The 22,603-nt window shown below is 45.5% G+C and overlaps 1 protein-coding gene across 1 annotated transcript; it reads left to right on the plus strand.

Annotated features, from left to right (window-relative positions):
* The first annotated feature begins 2,290 nt into the window (after positions 1-2,290).
* On the plus strand, positions 2,291-22,009 carry LOC109477564 (nuclear factor interleukin-3-regulated protein-like). The gene is made up of 2 exons (XM_019778887.1): positions 2,291-2,327; positions 20,364-22,009. The coding sequence occupies exon 2, from the start codon at positions 20,490-20,492 to the stop codon at positions 21,936-21,938; it is 1,449 nt and encodes a 482-aa protein (XP_019634446.1). The 5' UTR covers positions 2,291-2,327; positions 20,364-20,489; the 3' UTR covers positions 21,939-22,009.
* The last annotated feature ends 594 nt before the right edge of the window (positions 22,010-22,603 follow it).

Raw genomic sequence — 22,603 nt, forward strand, 5'->3', positions numbered from 1 at the left:
CGTTTTGTGTCCTGGCGCCACTAGTGCAGGGCTCGAAACTAAAGCTGGTCCAATGGCCACTGACTACTAAAATTTAGGCTTGGACACATTTTCTAAATAGACACTTTGGGACTTTTTTGGGGCAATATAGAAAAATAATCAAAATCAGAATGTCAGGCCTTTTTTTGTTTGTATATCAGGCACACGATTTTGGATCCGGAAAAGTCCCCCCCCCCAAAAAAAAAAAAAAATGTCTGTCTACTCTGCAATTATAGTGCGCCTGGGAGTGAACATACGCAAATTAAAGTTGACTTGAAGTTGAAGTCATACCCAAAAAAACAGGTTGGGACACTTCATCCTCACTTCGGGACAATTGAAATTTATTTTTGGGACAGTGCTGGGACAATAGGAAGAAAAGTTAATTTCGAGGCCTGTTAAGTGGTGTTTTTATGCCAGCTTTACCGCCAAAGCACCACTTTTCCCGCCCTTGCCCGGCCATCCCGGATTCCAGTCACCTTCAACTTGAACCGAGGTGGCCTACTTCTGGGCCCACACCGTCGCCATGGCAACGGATTGCGTAACCGCGAAAATAGAGCGGGCCGGGGTATCGGGTGTCTCCCCGCGGAGTGTCTGACCTCGGGTGACCCCCCCAGCGGACCAATCAGCGCGCGCGGGCCGGTTTTGGCATTCCGTGCCATCCCTCTAGGATCGATTGAACGACCTTAAAGGAGATGAGGTTTTTCCAGGCGACACGAGAGGGTGTCTTGGGCGAACAACCTTGGGTTACCCCCGCGCGAATTCTTGGCATTACGTAACAGGGATGTGTCGTCTGCCGCTGACACGTATCCAGGGCTGCAGACGATAAATAAGCCGCAAGGTCACCGTGAGGGTCAACCCGACAGCCCGCCTGAGCCGGAATCCGCCATTTTCACCTGCCAGACTCGCACGTACTGCACGAAACCTTCCCCTAACTCACCTGGGATTAAAAAAAAAGAACGTCGGAAGGTCACACAGACCCCGCGTTTTTGTGTGTTTGTGTCGTTTGTTGTGCGATCTGTGACATGTTTGCGAGGACTGGTTGCGGAATGGGTAATGAGCTGGCACGGAATTGGTGATTATGTAATTATGTGGATGCCGACCAATCACAGCGCGCCAGTTACGCTACGGTAATGTCGGGTCGATCTTCCCGTTGGACCGCTGCATGTCAGTCCTTGACGGGGGGGGGACGTTTTAAAAAATCTTTGTCTTTCGTTAAATAAAACATAACAATAAAACATTATTTTATACATTACAAGTACATATTATACAACATATTTTGCAGTAGTAGAATACGGGGTTATATTGATGTAGTAATTGATTATAATAAAAGATCAGCCACCCCCCGTGAGTGAAACTTGGAACGTTCCACCGGGCGCAGCGACCTAGTTTCCCTGCTCGCTCAGTACCCGGTTGTGTGAGCGCTCGGTCGGTTCTACCCGGGCACTTTTCCTTGTTTTTCCTGCCGGTAAACTCGCCTCGCCAGACGCCGTGGACTTTCTTACGGAGCAGCCACGATCTCCATTTTACAGGTAGGACGAATTGTGGGTTTTCGGGGGTGTTTTTTTCCCGCCGGCGGGAATGTTTTGCCCGCCCGCAGTAGGAGAGAGAGAGGGAACGGGGTTTGTTGTCCTCAGTCGACCCTGACATTGCAACATGATAATGACCGCTATGAATAATTCGCGCGCGTTTCTGGGGGGTCTGTATGGGGGTGTGCTTTCTTCTACACCACTTCCTGACGTGGGCTCAATCTTATTAGATTTCTGAAGCGATAGCTTGTTTATATTTCATAGCAGGCGCTGCTATTTATATAAAGAAGGTTTGTTTATTTGCACAACAAAACGTGCAGCGATTTTCGTAGGGTGAACTACAACCCAGAAATACAAAATATGATGCAAGTCTTCAGATTATATACCATTGCAGCGAATTATGTCTATTTTTAAACCAATTTGTATTGTTGAATACGACCAGATGATGTAACGTAGTTGAATGCCTACTAACAGGGACTCAAATGTACTGAGAGCTATCACAGGCTGTTACATAGCAGGGAGCGCTCTATATCATTATAATGTCCCTGCAGCTGACTCAGAGAGTGGGGATGACATAACGCGACCCTACAAGGCTGTTTTCCAGCCAAGTATAGCTCAGAACATCCGGGGTGCAGCCGGCTAGCTAGCGAGTATTTTCGGCGGCTGGAAATTTTTGGTCTAGTAGATCGTGGGCTGTGATTTTGTTTTTAGTTCGCGCAGAGTTTAATTAATAGCTGACTTTTCTGGCTGCCTACTGAGAGATTGGTGGTTTCTCAGTGTACGGTAGGTTGTTATCTTTTCTGATAGATGTCTGTGCCCGCATTTGGATGGATGTCTGAAAACATGCCAGCTTTTAGAAGCGGCTAGTTCTGACGGTGGTTTAGCTAGCCTGGGTGCAGTCTGAAACAGTTTTGATACCGGCGCTCTCGTAATGATAGTGTCTCGCTACCGAACAAAAATCGTATGGGAGCTCCGATAAATTATAATAGGATGGCGCCACTAGTACGGTATTGGTGTACTGTAAGTTGCTTTGGGACGGTACTAGAGAATAGCAGGTTAGGCTTGTATTGTCACATTGTGGCATGTTTTTACCCTATTATTACTGGTTATTTTAAGCCGGGCTAGGCTTTCTCAGTAGCGCTGTCACCTCGTTTTAGGGTTGACATGTGCGCCCCCCCCCCCCTTAATAGCTTGCATGTACAGTCAATCTCCTCATTTCATAAGTTATTTACGTTCTTACAAGATTTGGTTAGAGCTACAAGTCCCACCCATGTCTATAATGACGTTTTCGCTGCTTTCTCGGCTCTTGTGTTGTGATCACCACAAAAGATCCGTTCCCATGGAAACCGTTCCCTGAGGCGGTGAATTCCCCAAATCCCGGGTCTGCCGGTCTTGTTTTTCTCTCTCTCTAGTCTCCACCAGACTCCTTTTGCAGGCCGAATAAATCGTACAGATCGGCCTAAAAGGGGGATACAATTAGCCAGAGGAGTTTCCCGGCCAATTGGCAAGTTATATCCCCCCTTTTAGGCCGATTTCTACGATTTATTCACCCTGCAAAAGAGTCTGGTGGAGATTATTTTGCACCTTCCGTCCGTGAACCAAACTGGGGACGGCAAGAAAACTTCAGACAGTCTTGTTATTTTCCAGCGTTTTCGCGACTAGAAACGCTTCAAAACGTGTCTGGAGATCGGTGCAGATTTTTTGAGGGTTTGATACAAAAAATGTGGAACTTGTTAGAGTGATAAAATCGTCCACTGGACCGAAATAGGTCAGATATAAGCCAGCTTGTCGCCCCGCGGGTTTTATGTGTGCTGCTTGACGTAATTATTCTCTAATTTCAGCGCTATTTTAAGCGGCGATTAAAGGTCGCTAACCACGTCACAGTTCTGGTTAATTGCGCGGAATTGATTTGAGATCTTTGGAAGATGACAGTTGTTTGTTCGACATGTCAGGATGCGGACGTCATGACATGCTCGACTAGAAAGATTTTGATTGTTTTAGAATTTACTTCATGTTCACCACAAAACAAGGCTCGTGGGAGCCACTCAAATGTTTTGAGTTACTGTACAGACAGTGAGGATAGATGTTTGTTGCGTAAAACGATTAATCAGATTCACAAAAACAGGGGTATTAAATCTTTGAAAATGTGGAAAACGGACCGAAAAAACGAGCTGAATTTACGAAAATACTTATTAGCTCGAAGATTGTAAACATTTTGTCACCTGTATTCTACCGAAAAAAAGGAACGACACAGATTCACAAAATTCTACAAATCTCGCGAAAATAAATGAGCCAAAATCACAGCAAACCGCTCAGAGATGATCATTTCATAGCCCGGTTTGGAAAACGTGTGTGAGAAACAGGAGGAGCGAGTAGAAACAGATAAAAACCCTCCTGGTCCCGGGCGCGGGCCGGGGTACGAACCCACACCCTCCCGAGCACCAGTCCACATGCCGGCGCTCTAACCACTCAGCCGAAAAGGTCTAGACCCCTCGGCCGGGTCAGTTGGTAGCGCCTATAAACCCCCCACTGTTACACGAGGAAAAATCCTGGTTGTTTTTCGGAGCGCAGTGTGCAGCCGGTCTAGTGGAGTCGTGAGGCGCTGCCGATCTGGGGTCACTGACCGGCAACACAGGGGCACTGCACCCGCGGCTGTAGCCTCGCTAACAGGCTTCGGGGCGGGCACCCTGACAAATGGTTAGCGCTGCTACTGCAGGTTTCGGCTCGGGTTCAAGGGTTGTGGTATATAGCCTCGGTACCAGACTTCGGGGAGGGGATAACAATAGTTTAAGCTGGGACCAGGATTTGGAGCGGCTAACAAAGATGTGGGTTAGTCTCCATACCAGGCTTTGGGGTGGGCGGTAACATATATTGTAGCCTCGGAACCAGGCTTTGGGGTGGGCACTAAAGATATGGGTTAGTCTGTTTACCAGACTTTGGGGCGGGCGTTTGGCATGTATCTTAACCTCGGTACAAGGAGTCGTGACGGATATAGGCTCGTGGGATTTAGCCTTGGTTAGCAGGCTTGGCGACGGCATAGCCTCGCTGGCAATTGGAAAAAAGAAGGCAGTTTCTATTCGTCCGAAAAGGAATATTGGGTAAAGGTTTTAGTAAATTTTCGGTCCACCTGTTACTCTGAATAACTAGCTTATATTACAATCGAGGAAGGGGAACATAGGAAGCTAGAACATAGGATATACAATACTTTCGTCCTTATGTGTACTGATCACGCCTTGTGTAAGAATGGAGAATGATAGTCAGACTAAAAAAAAAAAAGAAGGCAGTTTCTATTCGTCCGAAAAGGAATATTGGGTACAGGTTTTTAGTAAATTTGTCGGTCCAATTGTTGCTCTGAATAAGTAGCTTATTTTGCAACCGAGGAAGGAGCTATCATAAGGATGTACATATAGAATACAACACGGTGTATTCCGTATCGCCCGAGGTACCAGCCCGACCGCGCGTCGGATCGCCCGACGGCCGAAGGCCGGAGGGTGATCCGATCCGCGGGAGGGCTGGGACCCAGGGTGATGCGGAATACACCGTGTTGTATTTTATTTATGTCATACCCACCCAAGAAAACGCGCCTTTCAATGCGAAATGAGCAAAAATTTGGTGTCCCTAATCCAAAAAAACGCAACAACATCAATTCCAACGTCCGAATTTTGCATTCGAATTTTCGGAAGCGTTGCACGCGGTTAGGGCGAAACGCGTTCGAATCTGTCTATGGAACATTTGGAAGGGCCGGGCCGTACGCGTTCAGAACCCCCGGGCTGTACCGCTAGTTATCACACGGGCCGGAACACCCGTATCGAACGTAATCGCGGCCCAGGTAGGACATAAAATACTTTAGTCCTTATGTATGTACCTATCTCGCCCTGTGTAAGAAATTGAAAAAAGGAGAATGGCAGTTAGACTAGCGTTCGCTACTCGCGGGGCTCCGCTCGGCGCCTTTCTGCCGGCTGGACTGAGTGCACTGGCCGCCTGAGCGCCGGTCAGCGAACTGTACCAAAAAAATTAATATGCACACAGGTGCCGCCAGAACAGCCTATTAAACCTGCTGGGAAGCGGCTGGAAAGAGTAGAAATCGGCCAAAAAGACAGATGAGATGGCAGGGGAGCCAGTAGAAAAACCAGGCCGGCTTAGAGGTGTTTTACCGGCCACAGTTCTACTTAGCATCTTATTAGGTTTCTAGCTCCTGATATTACTGATGTAGTGTAGCCAGCTGCCGCCGCGCCGCGTGCCTGCGAAGCTTGTGTGTTATAATACGTCGAAGGCTATACAGATACAGATACAGACAGATATGCTGTCTTTCCAAGAATATCTTTCCAGCCTGCCTGTCTAAATCATGCGAAGTGATGTTGAAACCATCCCCGTAAAAAAATAATAATAAACCGGTGTGTGCTAAAGGCCCTGGGCGGGCGGGCAACACTTTCAGCGCCGTAGAGCTACCGCTGAGCGTACGGTGGTCTGGCTACCAGGCTAAGGGAACACAGACGGTCAAAGTTACGACATCCGCGCCTGCAGTCATCCTGGCAGGACTCCCGACCGAAATCTCAGCCAAGAATTCTCACTTGTCTATCTAACAATGAAATACGTGGCAGTCCAGAGCTCTCCCCAAGCAATGAAGCAAGGCCCTCTCCCCAAAATCCTAGCACCTGTCGCAAAATATTCAAAGTAAGGGTTTTCTCTTAGTATTTTCATGAAAAAACAAATTTTTTTCGCGACATCAACGGATTTGGGAGCACTTCTCCCCTACAAAATTCTGGTGAGATACGGTAGGGGCTATTTCGACCAATATCAACTTTTTTCCAATCCAGCAAGAGGTCTGGAAGAGGTTAGTTTCTAGAGAATTCTATCCGTAAAATTTTGTCTGAGTTTGTTCCCCCCAAACCACAAGAATATTAGTCGTGTGTCTCGGGGCCTGAATAAATATTACATCACTTCCCTATTCATGTACAGACGCGACGTATTAGCTATAGTGCACGGCACAGATTGTTGGCAAACGTACATTTCTTGACAAGTGTTTTTCATCATCCACTCAAATTTGGCCAATTTCTAGCATCAGTGAAGTCCTCAGTGAGACCTGTTAGAGACTAATAGAAGGACCTAGAAGCAGTATCGCAGCCTAGACCGCTGGTATATTTAGACTGTGCCGTTGGTTGTTTTATGTATACTGCCGACGGCCGGCTTGTTTTCACAGTCAAGATCGAAATAGCCTGGGTGGCAGACTGTTCCAAGGGTCTATAGGACAGCTACTTAACTCCATGTTAACTCTAGGGCCAGCATACCCCCTCCCAATTCCTCACGCCCACCCCGAACTAGACCCTGAGAAATTATGCAACTTGATAAATTATATAAACGTTGTGTAATTCAGGGGTCTATGGTAAAATTTCGTGGGGTAATACATTATGTTGGCCCTGGAGCTGAGGAGCTGGCCTGTTTACACCCCTGACAAAGTCTGGTATCTAGGCTACGTTGAACACGTGTTAGGGTCGTGACCTGGGGCTATTTTGGGGGTGGTTCGAGGGGATTGAATTTCGTTTTTTATTATCCAAAGATCTCTCTTTTGCAGACACTCCGTTTCCTGGTATAGCTTTCGCTCGGGTTGCTGAGAATGAAATCAGAGCCTTGTTTTTCTCGGTTTCCACTATCGTATCACTATGTATACCGTCTAGCGCGAGTGCCTAGATTTGTCCGCTGTTTGCCAAGCCTGACCTTCATGGCGGTCATTGACCCCTCAAGGTCGTCAGCTGTTACATAAGGAGATTCACCCCGGTCACGTGATGTAACCCGACACCGCTGACATTGACTGTTGCTACATGACCGCCGCCATTTTGCATAACCGCGCTCCTGTGTAAAATATCACAAATACCATGAATTTATTTTAAAATACGTCCTAAAATTAGTTAAATAATGTACTTTCCACAAATGTATCAAGCTGAACATCCATTCATAACTATCACCGTTGTAGCAGATATAAAAATGATATTACATAGGGTGAATTCCACGTTTTCAAATGACATATGGAACTTACATAATCAGCGTTATAAATATGTATATCTATTTATATTATATTTATTCAGTGAGGCATTGAAATGTATAGCTCCCAACCTTGTTCCCTTGTAATTTAGACATTCTTTCCACCAAACCTAAACGTGTGATGTGAAGGGCGGTACACAGATATTAGTATTCAAGGTTTTTCTCGAACCTTCCCGTATCCTACTGATGCAGCCATCATCAGAATCTATTTATAAACTCGCCCCTGCCGGCTGAAACCGTCTTATCTGCACCGGCGGCGAAAAACACATGGAAACCTGCCAAATAGGGCGCTTCGGTGTCTGTCGGCTTAGCCTAGAGGCAGCCAGTGGTACTGGCAAATCGTGAACTGTTTTTTTTTTTTTTTAGAGAGAGAAAGTTGGGGAAATTCATTTTCATTTTTTATATTTGTGAAACACGACCTGTCTTCCAACATCTGCTTGGAGGTGAGTGAGTGTGTGTTTGTGTTTGTGTGTGTGTGTGTGTGTGTGTGTGTGTGTGTGTGTGAGACTATCCAGAACCGTGCCTGATCCTAACCCAAACCCATTCAGACCATGGAGGTCTCCCTTCCACCTAACAGCCCGTGCTGTTTGTGCTAGGGAATGGTGTGATAGCATGTGTGTGATGTGTACACTTTGAGGCACATCAAACCCAGCCAAATGTCACAGCCGGCTTCTGAACGTGATCAAACAAACAAAACCTCCGGAACGGCCTTTACACCTCACCCACCGGCGGATGTGCACCCGATTGTGTGTGTTTTCTGGCATTCTGCGTCGCTTTTTGCCCGATTCGAACGCGTTTCAAGCGACGCAGCTTCAAACGGAGGAAGAAAATGAACCAAAGGAAAACTCAGAACGTCACGACTTCTTAAACTCTCTTAGAAATAAGCTTTTTGCACGTCACAGGTCAGTAGTTTGTTTGTGGTCACGGAAATGTGTCAAGTTTCTTTTTTTCGGCCGGTAGGATCTTTAGTTGTGCTGCAGTGCCAAGGACAGCCACCAGGGGGCCAACTTCTCACCATTTCTTTGATAGTTCACGAACTAATTACACAAGAATTGTCAGAACAATTCATCCATAGCGTTTTGAGTTATCATACTCAACTTAAATACCATTTTAATGACTGCGGCAAAAGAAGAAGTAGCCTGAAGAACCATTCTAAACGATGCAAAGTACGGTACTTTCTAAGTTATCTAACTGGTGTGTTACGCCAAATGGTGGTTACACAGGCTACACAGATACAGGTATAGCAGCTGGTGTGTTACGCCGAAGGGCGGTTATACAAGCCACAGAGATACAGTTTCTATTACTTAGCTCCAACAACCCTCGCAAAACAAGACCTTTTTATCGAGGGTAATAATAGCAGCGCACTTTTCCAGGGATTTGCTCTGTACACGTGCGGACAGCCCAGGCTCTCCAGCCGGCCGCCCGGCGCGCTTAGCCAGGCTTCTCCAGACTCCGTTGGTACGGAAACAAATCCCCCAGTGCCGCCTCGACCCCGGAAAACGCGAAATGTTACACTGGCGGCGACCTATCCACCGGCTTAGCGATAACGTGACTTGGCAGACATAAATGCATGGTTAAAGCGTTTTTACATAAGCCAAATGCGCCTGACCTATACAACAGCCCGGGTCGAGCGTCAGAAATGGCTTTTAGTATCAGGGCATCCGGGCTGGGTAAGTCTTCTGACGGGCGCGGTAACATTTAAAGACTGTTTTTTGTAGGTTTAGATTGAAAACGTGATGTTAATCCGACCTACACAATTTACTCTGACGTCCGACCTGACTTTTAGTAGCGGGGCAACCTGACTTTGTTATTTATATAATCATAGCACAGGGCAACGTGCAGGCTTTGATTTCTCGCGACAATTTGATTTATTGGTTCTCGAATTTTCGCAGAAATCTGATTGTAGCAAGCGGGGGATAAGAAGATTAACGTGAATAAAGAAAAATGAATTGGCATGATGAGGCCTTTATCTGTTTATCTTTGTAGAGTCGTCAACAGCAACAGTTACCATGGTAACTGGTCCAGGTCATTGACCTTTGATGTCTGCAGAAGACGAAGAAGAAATAAGGCAAAAACAATATGATTTCCTTCTGCGAAGAACATAAAAAAATGGATTTCTTGAAAGTCCAAAAAATAAAAAATAAAAACCATTTGAAATTTGAGCTAAAACATAGGCCCTCTCGCAATATGACCTATTTAAGCGGCTCTGGCGTCATTAATGACTTTTAGCTTCATGAATAGTCTGAAGGCGTTGCTTATGTTTAACCCTGTTTGTTCTTAACCTCCGTAGCAGGCTTATAGAACTGGGGGTTTGGTGGTCTTCGGCTGTTTTCTGATTATCCCAGTTCTAAAAAACGGGGGTAAATCAACCAGGCCGGCTATGTAGTCTATATGCAATCAGAAAATAGCACATAAAAGCTCCCAAAGACCCTGAAGACCCTCAAAACCCCCAGTTTTTGGCATGCTATGGAGGCTAGTTTGTTCTTAAAACATAAAAGAGATGCCGACTTTCTTGCCTTGACCCAAAAATCTTGTGCGTCAGGACTGACTTTTAGAAACAGGTCATACGGAATCCCTTGGTTTTATAATTTCTAGCGGATTTTCTGTGACCTGTTCAGATTATTTTGACGTCAGTAGTGACTTTTAGTATCGGGGCACATTTTTTATTTTTACCTTTGAAGAAGGAAAATTGTTTTTACTCGGTTTCTTCTTCCTCTTCTTATTCTTCTCCAAACAAAAAAAGGTCAATGACCTGGACCAGACGTCTGTCACTATGGTAACTGGTGCTGTAGCAGACACCCTGTGGTGTTAGGTTACATTATGTAGCAAGTTTCAGGTTAGAATTGGAGGGGCTGGTCACCACGTAAACTATGAATATGTTTGAGTAAGAAGAAACAGAGCAGTAGTTTCTTGAGCCAGGGCATCTTCATGTAAAGGTAAACATTATGTATTTGCTTTGCAAATGTTACCTCTCTAGTTCAGAACTCTGACATCACATCTGATCTGCCAGCAACGGTTGACATTCAGTCTTTGTTTGTTTCTAAGTAGATGAAAGCGAAAACACCATCTGGCCATGTCACTCTGACCTATTCATATTTCTTGTACGTCAGTCTTGACTTTAAGTACCAGGGCGTCTGTTAGATCTGTTTCTGTTTTTAGACAAAATTGTGGATTAAAAGCATATCGTCTTTCCGAGAACTGTGCATCTGACATTTTAACGTTTTTACTCCGACGTCAATTTTGACTTTTAGCATTTGGCCAGGCGGAGTTTAAACTAGTTTGGCGGTGTCGCTAAGACCTCTTTCTTATGTAAAAAGGTCGTTCCTTGTCGTGGTTGAAACAGAGCCCCCATGCCCTCTTAGGGGGACTTGGAGAGTACAATTCGGCAAATTATTCTAAGACTCTTTGGCTAAATTTAACTATTTTGCAACGAGTGTTTTTATAGTCTATAGCTAGATTCAGATTTATTATACAATCAACTTGCATGTTACAGTTGCATGTTAACATGATTTTTTATAGTTACATTAGAATCATTACTTACATAATATCGAGATCACAAGAAACATTTGTACATGAAACATCAGTGAAGGTTAAACATCCAGGTAATAAGATACGCCAAAACACAATACGCACAAAATCAGTGTCACTGGCGAAAGGTAGTGGATGCTACCTGAAACGTCTGAGCGTTTCCAAAAAAGCCATATCCAGTTGCCTGAGTACCTGTTTTTTTTTTGCGTATTTGTACGTCAAACAGAGACTTGGTTTGAAGAAGCCTCCGCTGGAATAAACTTGAGTGCAGCGCCACACTGTCCTTGTTACTGTTTTGTTGTGTATTGTTTGTTTTGTTTGTTTGTTTCGCATAACCGGTAAACCGCCTTCAGGCGTAACACACCAGTTTTGTACATGTGCGCACATGTACAAGCTGCGTAAGACCGGACTGTAAGTTTTTGAACCACTCACACCGGGAAGATCCCCTACTCTTTTCGATAAGTGCGGTGGGTTCTTTAACGTGCATGGGGTGTGGCTCTCCCAAACACGGGACCTCCATTTAACGTCCTATCCGAGGGACGTCCCTAACCGAAGCTAGGTACTCATTTTCACCTGAGTGAAGTGAGGAAAGTCGTGTAAAGTGCCTTTCCCAAGGGCACAAGATCGGTGACATGGGCAGGGTTCGAACCCACAACCTCTGGGGTGTGAGCCGAACGCGCTACCGACTGCGCCACACGACCCCACATTGAAGAATAAAAAAATAGTAGAAAGTGTACGTGAAACAGACAACTGTTTTGAAGAAGCCTCAGCTAGAATAAATGGCGGTTATATCCGCTCCCTACGTGTTCGCGCCACCGCCTACCAAATATGGGCATGCCGTGTTGGGCGCTGAATGAGGGCGCACCAATAACTCCTAAAGTGGATTTTGTGACAGTAAATCGCGCGTGGGCGTGTATGGGGTATAACGGTATCATGGAGATGATACCTTCGCTTATGTAGTTAGAATCCCCATTAGTAAGATACACCCTGTGTGTGCTACCCTTCTAGAATTTTTCTAATACAATAAACAAATAAAGAAAAACAAAAACAACAACAATACAATTTAAGAAATGTCCGCTATAAAAAAAATTACTTGCTATGGGCTTAAAGGTGTAACGTTGTAGTATTAATGGTATTTTGTTTTTCAAATCACATGCAAAACCTCTGACGACTTTGAAATTCTGCAAGTATTGTTGAAATGGAAAATATATACTTTTGGAAACGGGAAATATATACCTGATTATGGAAAGAACATACATGTAGGGTTGACGCTAGTTCTGGGTTGAATGACCTCCTAATTAAGTAGCATATATAGCAATTACGATGCAACACATGTATAAAATTTACTTCCAATTTACTTGCAAGACCACGTTGCAGTATTGTAGGGTTGACTCTGGATCTCAGTTCAATGACCTCCTAATTACCAAGAAGGTTAAATACCTTGATGTAACACATCCATAAAATGGATACTTGCGATGGCGCACAAAAGGCCACGTTGTAGCCATGTAGGGTTGCCGTATGATCAGAGTTGAATGACCTCCTAATTATGTAGCAGGTATCTGAAAAACGCTCCAGACATATTTATACTTGTATATAGGATTTCCAATTTAAAAGATCCATAAAATCTACTCGCTGTGGCGCATAAAGGACCACTCTGTAGTAAGTCAAGGACAATCGTTCGATGAGTCCTTAGATATTTGCAAAAAGTTTTTTTTTTCTAAAGCCCCAAGCAAAATTTTTGACTACTTTGAATTTGCGGATATCAACAGACCCTGGTGCTTACAAACGATTGATTGATTGATTGATTGATTGATTGATTGATTGATTGCCTGGACAGGAAAAATCCCTCACGCCCTGTTACCGAAATGGCATGCATGTAGGGTTCACTTGAGTTTACTGACCTCCTGATTATGTAGCCGGCATCTGAGGACCGTTCCGTAAATTTAACTCTGCCCCGAAGCGTAATATTAGAACCAGGCATTGCAGAGCCTGTAGAAATAGAAATATTAATAGGGTGAGAAAATGAAGCCTAAAACCCCAGGCATATGTGTGGCTGTTACTAGCTTCTCTAGCAGGCTCTATGGCTCTTTTTCTTCTACCTTTGTCATCCGCGATATTGGTGAAGCTTGGTGTTTTTTTTTCAAGAATCTGCATGTTTTAGGCTTATGAGTTTTTCTTTTAATGGAATATCAGTTCGCCGTACGGATGCTGCACACAAGAAACAGAGACAGAGTGTTGAGATACAACTGATATAATTTCCAAGCAGATCCTACGGTGGCAAGACAGTATCCATTGGCCAGAGTTGTGAAATTAGCCCCAGTGGCAAATGGTTACATTGTGGCTAATGGATACAGTCTTGCCAGCATAGGATCTTCTTGGAAATTATCATTATTACTAAACTCGGAGATATGCCGTCATTAAAAAAAGCCTGATATAAGTATCCATTGGCCAGAGCTGTCACAATTAGGCAAATGGTTACAGGATGGCAATGGTCACTCCTCTACAGCCAATGGATATCGTCTTGCCACCATAGGGTCTGATTTGAGATTATTATTACGAAACTTGAGAGATTAAAAAGCCTATAAAAAGCTGCGGCTGTAACAGTACACACACACAATCAATCATGCCGGGTTCACTGTCCGGGTGGCTCGCCGTGTGTAAAAATAAACCTTCCAAGGAATTAAACCACGGGTAGAGACGCAGAATTTCGTACAAACGGCTTTCAAAAAACACTCTGCAGTGTTCTAGCCACGGTTTCACAGCATAGGGGTCAGGTACAGAAGAGCAACTTTCCTGGCGCAAATCAAATCGCACATTGAGCCGAAATATTTTGAAACGCATAACCCCCTGAGACACTATTTCATGTTTAATGAGGAACAGACTTTGTGAAGTTAAGGTTTTCCCTTTGCTATAGCTTCAGTCTAAAGTTATATTCTCATTTTTTGCAAGATTTATGAACGTTCTCCCTCTCAAAACACCCCTATGCTGGTTGAAACTTAGCATAGGGGTCAAAATTATAGCATCTGTACTTGGTTCTATAATTAGCTGTAATTGTAATGTATGCAATGCATTATTGTATACTCCAGGAAGAATAGACACATACGAATACAACTGGTTTGTTTGGTAGTTCAATAAAATATCACGTATCAAGCATCTTGTCGCTCTGGTGAGAACCCTGAATCAGAACAGCAAACTAGAATGATTTAATGTGTTGTAACGTTATACTGAACTGTATTACAATAGAATAGACACATACAAATACAACTGGTTTGTATGGTACTTCAATAAACTGTCACGATCAAGCATCTTTTTGGCTTTGGTATTTTGTGCAACAAACCAGAGCGACAACAGAGTAAACGTGACATACCCGGGGTGAATGACCTGACAGATCTTACGTAAACAAACGTTCCCAGGATAGACGCTGTGCGGCTTGTTGTGTCAATAATCTTCTTCTAAAATATACCCGGGGGTTTTGGGGACTGTGCAAATCCTTAAACCCGTACGCAAATAAACGTTACTTTTAACGATGAGAGGCACTCGACCTTGGGTAGAGGTGGAGGGAAAATAGAATATAGATAGAGTGTTTGTCACGTACGCCGATGCGCGAATGTTGCGTATACTGTACTTCCTGATTTTTCACTGTACTTTTATGTTGACTGTTTTCACTGTCGCTTCTGTACAGAGATAATTACAGTTAACAAATAATTCTCTGGACTTCCCTTTTCCTGCACCTGTTGCCACCGTGATTGAATATATAGTTCCGTGAACATGTCCATTTTTCTCAGACCGTAAAATTTTGCTAGCGTGAACATAAAGTGAATTACAGTAAACCTAGTTAGGGTTCAGTGAACGCTAGAAAGACCTCAGCTCTGCTTTGTAGAATGAAAAGGAGTGCACAAGCCCTGAGGCCAATAGTGGTACAGGGATGAAAATATAAACACGGAAGTGATATGCGAGGTTATGGCACGTACTAAGGAAAGTGACCTGGAATATTACATGTGTATGTATAAAAGCTTTAAAACGCTTCAAACAAATGTGAAACTGTGGAAAGGTGAATCTATGGAGAAATATATTCTAAATCTAGAGTTAGTTTGGGTGCTAGCTCTATTAGATTTTAATAGTGTGCTTTCTCGGTCGCTTCCCAGCCAACAAGCAACTAGGCTATACTGGAGGTAGTCTACTTTGACATCAGCTGTCTTCGTGATTAGTCAAAAGAGGTCTGAGAGCTACAGAGACAATTTCTTAGAACTAGGAAGAAGATGACAGAATTCAAAGGTTTCAAATGCCAAACTACAAAAGTAGAAGTACTTTGTTGAGAAATACCTGGGGGTTGTCTACTTTGAATTAGATGATCAATAAAATGAGATCATTCATGACCCTTCAGAACTAGACACCAGCTGATAACATGAAGAGTATTACAAAGAAAGCCTGATAAAACGGCTGAAAACACGTCAAAAATAAGCCAGGCCTAAATCTCTGCTTCCTACAATCTCAAATTTTGACTAAATAATTGTACAAATGGTTTTCATTCAGTGAGAACATCACATGTACACAGCCAGCATCACATATAACTGCATCAAAGTAAGAAACAAAATAGTAAATCAGAGCCTTTTCTTGTTTCCTCTCTTCATAGTTATCTGCCATCCACCTTCCGGCATGGCAACAGACATCTTTGCCCATTTTCGGCATGGTGACCACTGTCAGAGGGCAACAAAATTACTTGTTTTTTTTTTCCAAAATCAGGTTAAAATTAATGTGCGCGCTGATGTCATCCATAAAAACTACTTGCTATGGCCTAAAGAGTATTACAAGAAAGCCTGATAAAACGGCTGAAAACACGTCAAAAATACGCCAAGCCTAAACCCCTGCTTATACAGCACGGCGTGTTTTGATGTATAACTCAGAGTTCACTGACCTCATGTATAATGCAGGAGGAAATGTTTTTCCGAACCGGCGGAAGAAGAAATCGATTTTTTCTCTAGCCGCTCACTCACTTCCTTGAAGAAGGGAGATATCTTAAGATTTAAGATTTAAGGTTGACCCCACTTAGATGTCATCAACCTTAGATGACGGAAACGATTGTGGCAAAGATAAGGCCGAAGGTGGAAGTGAGGTACTACTGAGGGTTAAATCTACCACTGGTCGTGACTCGTGGCAGGAAATGTAGCCGCTATGTACTGTAGACATATATATATATAGGCTCATTGGACCGGGAATTTCCATAGCTGTGGACATGCAAAATGAAACGAGGACCTCCGATAGCCTCTACCAGGCTTAGAAGCGGCAAGAAAGCGCCAGAAATTGGGAACTATTGCTCACTTCAGCAGAATTATAGAAGCGGCTGGAAATTGGACACTATAGCTATATAGAGATACAATACCTGAGGTCTATTTGTCCAATTTCTGGTAAAATGTTGAACTCTATTCCAACACAACAAGTACAGAAGAGACCAAATTTTCTGGGCGGCCAACTGCTCTGGCCAATTACATCTCCTTTCAGGCTGATTTCTACTATTTATTCAGCCTGCAAAGGAGTCTGTTTGAGGTTACCAGAAACCGAAGAACGGACGTGATTATCAGTGAGGTACGAATGGTGAGCAGACTTGACACACGATAGGACTGCTCTTCTTTGCTTGCGTCAGGAAATAACGTTTGTAGACACGCTGTCAGATCAGATGTCACGAGCACAGGTCAATAACCCGTGGCTCTAGATAGGATTTAGGTCAGTGGGTGGAAGGTGAAGAAAAGTCAAGCCTATTATATATGAATCTTTCGTAAGGCGTAATCAGGCCGTTTATATATATCTACTGGCGACTTTGGCCTAGCCAGGGTACCATCCTATTTGTATGCCGGGGCTCCCATACTCGCTACCCTAAGCTAAGAATAGCGAGTATGGCAGCCCCGGCATACAAATAGGATGGTACCCAGGCTAACTTCGGCCCGGTCTACACGGGGCAAATAGATCATTTGGCCTGCTTGACCCAAACAGCAGTCTGGTGGACTCAGAGAGGCAAGACATACGGTAAGGGATTGTGATATCCGGAACTATGATAATTAAGCCAGAAGCATGATCAGGCAAGGTTCTGGATAGTCCACGCGCATCCAGAATCGTGCAAAACTTTGAAACTTTGGGCCTGGGGCAAATGTACGTTTTTGAATACAAGGAGACTATCCAGAACCGTGTCTGATTCAGGCATAGAACTAGATAGGCACGGTTCTGAAGAAGAGGGATTCCTCTTTCGGTGAGCGCATTTATAAGTGGTCAATGGTCCATTCTTAGAATTGCTGAATACGAAACCGAAGTAATTTGAGGTTGTTTTTTTTTAAATAGTTTTAAATTCTCATGTATGACGGCGGCCACTGGCGTCGTATTTCTACCGTAGATGTAGATGTGTGCAGATTTGGTGACGATTTTTTAATATCAGTTTGTTTCCGTGCAAAAATAATAGCTCCATGGTGTGGCCCACTGGTGTGGCCAATACTTCCGTATGATATGAGTCATGACCAGTACATGTACCTCCTTATGTGCAATATTTGCGTGCGCCCTAAAGTAAAAGCATATAAGGTCTACCTCAGTTATCTATGTATGATCTACATACATTGTTTAGTCTCCGTGCTATCCCAGTCTTCCGCTGGTCCAATAACGCCACCTAGCGGTGGCAGTTGGCAGGACAGCACGATGTGGTGATAAATGCGTGACTAGGAAGCGCAGCAGCGTGCTATAGCAACCTAAGATAACCTTAGTAATGCTACATTGAGCACGCCCTACAGCAGACTACGAATACACTGCCTTGGCGAAGTGCAGTTTCTGTAACCTCTAAGCAGATATTCTGCACAATATCAAATTGGCAGGGCAGTATCCTGATTCGCTGCGGTAAAACAAAATACTAGTACTAAAAGAAAGCCCGATGAAAACGCCTAAAAACTAAGCGGAAGCTTAAACCTCTACTTTGAGGTCACCTTTCCTTGGTTGTTACGTAAAGTGTTTTGATTTTCTTCAAAGCGATACTAGCTACCTTTCAAGGATTGGAGCTGCCGCCTACATCAATGTAGGAAGATGAGGCAGCAGCTGTTACATTTGCCCTGGACAGGAAGATGTGAAGAAATAAAAGTGACAGAATTCAGGTCGTCCGAGTCGCTACTTTTGTGGCAGCTCATGTGTATCTATTTACCGGAGGTTGGTCGGATGTTCGCATGCGGATGCGCTGTATAATTGGCCTCGTTAGTGACTTATTTAACGTCCGGTCGCCTTTATATAACAGCCTGCTCTACATTTTGATTCAGTGCGAACATCACATATACACAACCAACATCACATATCACTGCATCAGAGTAAGAAACAAAACATTAAATCTGAGCCCTTTCTTGTCTCCTCTCTTCATAGTCATCTACCAGCCACCATTTGGCATGCCAACAGACATATTTGCCCATTTTCGGCATGGTGGCCACTGTCAGAAGGCAACAAAATTTCTTGTTTTTTTTTTCCAAAATCAGGCGAAAATTAAGGCGCATCCATAAAAATTACTTGTTGTGGCCTTATTTAACGTCCGGTCGCCTTTATATAACATGAAGCCTGCTCTACATAAAGCACATTGACACACATTCAGGACCTTTCTGCGACTTTCTTTGCGCTAGACCGCTCGAAAAACTAGGCCGGCGCTGTTTTTGGAGTAGCCTGGAATTTAGCCTAGTCTAACTCAAGTTCGCTGACTCCGCCAAGTTTGATTTGTCAAAATTCCATACACAGCTGGCACAGGCGGTTTTCAAAGACTTACTAAACAGCCTCTCCGACCAACTCCCAACCACAAACAGCCGTGCTCACGACCAACACTCAACCGTGTTCTGGAGAAGATCGGGAGGCAATGCTGGTTGAATATGGCCCTCTGAATATCCCAATCTGCTGCGAACTATTACAAATCCCAGCCGTTTAGCAATGTGTCTTTCTGGTGTGCAATTGACTGTGCGTCTATCTACTACTGCCCAGGATGGTGAGAGTGTAGTACAGAGTAGCGCAGAGCAAATCTGGGCCACGTCCTAGCCTCCACCAGGCCATACTAAGGGGTTATGGACAGTAGACTGGTGCAAAAAATGGTGAATAATTCTCCAGGGGAGTAAGCCTGTGGCAAGGGTAACAATTATCCATCGTGGGCAAATGCAAATACATGTACTAACTCCCAAGGCAAACTATTCTCCCTCTGGGAATAGTTTCATCAGGTTGGTAAGTCACTAAATAGAGATACTTTTTTTTACACAACCAAGAGGTTTATCCAGCCGACGTTTCAGTGATCGTCTGTCACCTTCCTTGGGGCAATTCTTACTGGTTCATTGTACAGCAATAGATGCGTTCCAAAACGCGTTTGTAAATACTTTGCGTTTGGTTACAGACTACCGTGCCCCATCTGCTTGAATCCAGTCCGCTCTAGATCTATGTGGTTACGTGTGCTACGTGTATGAGGGCACGCTGTGATCACATTACATTAACTCATCAGCGCGCACAAAGCCACTTACGTCCGTCTGTCCTAGGGTCGACGTGACGCTTTAAACTCAATCACTCCTTACCGTACATCTCAGCCATTATCAAAATACCATTACATTAGAGTAACGTCGTTTTACAAATGGTAAAACTACATCAATTTGGATATACAAACAGGTTTAGTGAAGACGGTTACGTGGTGCGTATGTTTGGAAGAAATGACATTTGGGTCGTATTTAATTGGGTCACCTTTCTTTGAACCTGAGCGACCGGCATCAACCAACAACCACCTGTCGGTCGTTAAGGTGATCACGTGAACTAAATCCTTTGATCCTGTTGGTCGCTGATGCGATCACGTGGGGTAAATACTTTGATCCTATTGGTCCTTGGGATAATCTTGCGCTAAGCGCGTGGGATGGGATATGTACAGGGAGACAGACTCGACTCATTTTCGACTAGAAGTGACGAAGAGAAGACCTGTATATAGTCTGTCCCCTTCCTCTACCGTACTGTTATATAAGGAGACTGTTGGGTCTATATTTCCAATGAGTTCAGGAGTGTTGATTGTAATGTCCTCTTGCTTCTTTCTTTGTTCTCATGACTTTTTGCATGCCTTAGCAAAGTACAAAGTCATGACAATGAATTCTGTTGGAAATATGATCATTGACTGTTTTAGAGTCGAATTAAGATCTTGTATTTTTGAGATTGTAAGCTTTAGTGTGCAGTTATTTTACAACAAAGACATTAACGGCTTGTTTTCTTCTTTTTGTGTTTCTTCAGGTCCGAGAGTTTCTTGAGACACGCCTTGAGAAGCGATCAGCTCTGGTCACCCTTCCGGAGGAGGACCGAGCACCTACCCTTGGGGAACACCTTCCGAACCACCACCTGTCACTCAAACGCGTTGCCATGGTGAAGGAAGACGGGATCGAACACGTTGTTCCGCACGCGGCGGACAGCACGTACGACTCCGACGGCCACGCCCTCGCCGCCAGCCAGATGATGGGGGAGGCTGTTGCCATGCCAACGGAGTCTCTGGAGCTGCAGAGGGTGCTGAACGTGCGCCGGAAGGACGTGCTGAGTTCCCGGAAGCGGCGGGAGTTCATTCCCGACGAGAAGAAGGACAACGCGTACTGGGACAAGCGCCGCAAGAACAACGAAGCGGCGAAGCGGTCGCGGGAGAAGCGGCGGCTGAACGACATGGTGCTGGAGACGCGCGTGCTGCAGCTTACCCAGGAGAACGCGCGGCTCCGGGCGGAAATGTACGCGCTGAAGCAGCGGCTGGCGGAAGTGACGTCGGGCCCGCAGCAGCGGCAGTACCTGTCGGGCCCGCCCAGCCCCCCGGCCCCCGTGCAGTATCCGCACGTGTACGGTACACACGGGGAGCGCACAGCTGCGGTCTACACGCAGCCGTTCCTAAACCCGGGGATACAGTCGCCGGGATACCCGCACATACAGGAGCAGCAGCAGCAGGCCTGGTACGACCGGCAACGGGACTTACAGTATCAGCAGCGACATCTAGCGACTTCCAGATACGCTGCAGCCGCGTACGACGCAGCTGAGGCTGACAAACCCCCGCAGCAGCAGCCCGTTCTGAGTAGTGACCATTCGCAGTGGGACACTGAGAGCACGACGGAGGAAATGCAGCCCGTCGGCGGCCTCACGCCGCAGGCCGTAGACCTCAGCTTCGCCAAGGCCGAGCGGTTGAGAAAAGGTTCCTCCGAGGACGACAACAGCAGCCTGAGCGAGTGCCACTCGCCGGTGCCCGCCGAGCCGCTGTCCCGCCCGCCCAGCCTCAGCCCGACCGTCCGCAGCTCCATCCTCAAGTGGGGCAGCGACGAGAAATGCCTGCCGCACAAACTCCGCCTGAAGCTGTCGGCGCAGCACCGCGACGAGTCGGCGTCCTGCCACAGCGGCGATAGCGACACGTCCCCGGACTCCCCCGTCATGCCCGTCCTCAGCGGTACAGCAGAGCACCCTAGCGGCGACCACCCCGAACTGCAGACCACCACCACGCACCTGAACAACAGTAACCCGCGGGAAGAGGCGCGCCGCTCCCTGCACCAGCAGCCGCCGCGCCCCGGCAGCCCGGCCGACCCGGAGCTTCAGGAGAAGCGGCGCCGGAACAGCGAGAAAGCGCGGCGCAGCAGGGAGCTCCGGCGCATGATGGTGAGCTACCACACCTCGCGGTCCACGCACCTGCAGACGGAGAACAGCCACCTGCGTCAGGAGGTCTCTCTCCTCTCCGCAGAGATCTTCACGCTCAAACACATGCTGGAGAAGAAGAGAGAGGCCATCAGCTTCGCGGAGGCCGACAGCATCGACGGATCACCTCACAGCGTGGACAGCCTCATCTAACCCGCATCTCATCTATCTAACCCGCAGCTCCTACAAGCGGAGCCAATCACGAACTGGCCCGATAATACTGAAAAAACATAGCCTGTGACACACACGCAAAACGTTAATTTTCATTATAACGCGTTTCTGACAAAAGACCGAGATGTCAGGTAGCTTGAGGAATGAATCCCCTCTACTATATACTGCGTACTTCTCAATGGATGGATCCTTGCTGCAGCATCTTCTGGACTTCCGGACCCAGAACGATCCCGTACTTTACAAGCCATGTCGGTCAGCTTGAGGAATGAATCCCCTCCACTTTATACTGCGTTTCTGACAAAAAAAGTAATACTTTGAGTGTGCCGCAGGCTTTGTTTTTCAGTATTATTGAGGCGGTTTGTGGTAAGTTGCTTTGGAACTGACCTTAGAAACGACTCATCCGATCAGACATTGTCACACGGACGTTTCAACACCAGGAGAATTAAAACTGCGGTGGTTTGAGTAAAAAATTCTCATGAACTTGGACTTGTAGTTGCTACAGTTCGCGCTGGACGTACATCATTAAACACAAAGAACATTATTGTGAACTTGACTTTGGTTACCAGACGGGGGGGGGTGCTTCTTGACGCTGCTGGCAGCAACATCGCTCTCAAAACCTCACACACAGAAAAACTGCTCGACTAGGT

Source organism: Branchiostoma belcheri, unplaced genomic scaffold (genome assembly GCF_001625305.1).
Source record: "Branchiostoma belcheri isolate BF01 breed outbred unplaced genomic scaffold, Haploidv18h27 scaffold40, whole genome shotgun sequence".
Lineage (NCBI taxonomy): Eukaryota > Metazoa > Chordata > Leptocardii > Amphioxiformes > Branchiostomatidae > Branchiostoma > Branchiostoma belcheri.

What these genes read in the sequence shown, in the direction of transcription:
- LOC109477564 (XM_019778887.1), top strand. Translation starts at nt 20,490, where the DNA reads ATGGTGAAGGAAGACGGGATCGAACACGTTGTTCCGCACGCGGCGGAC.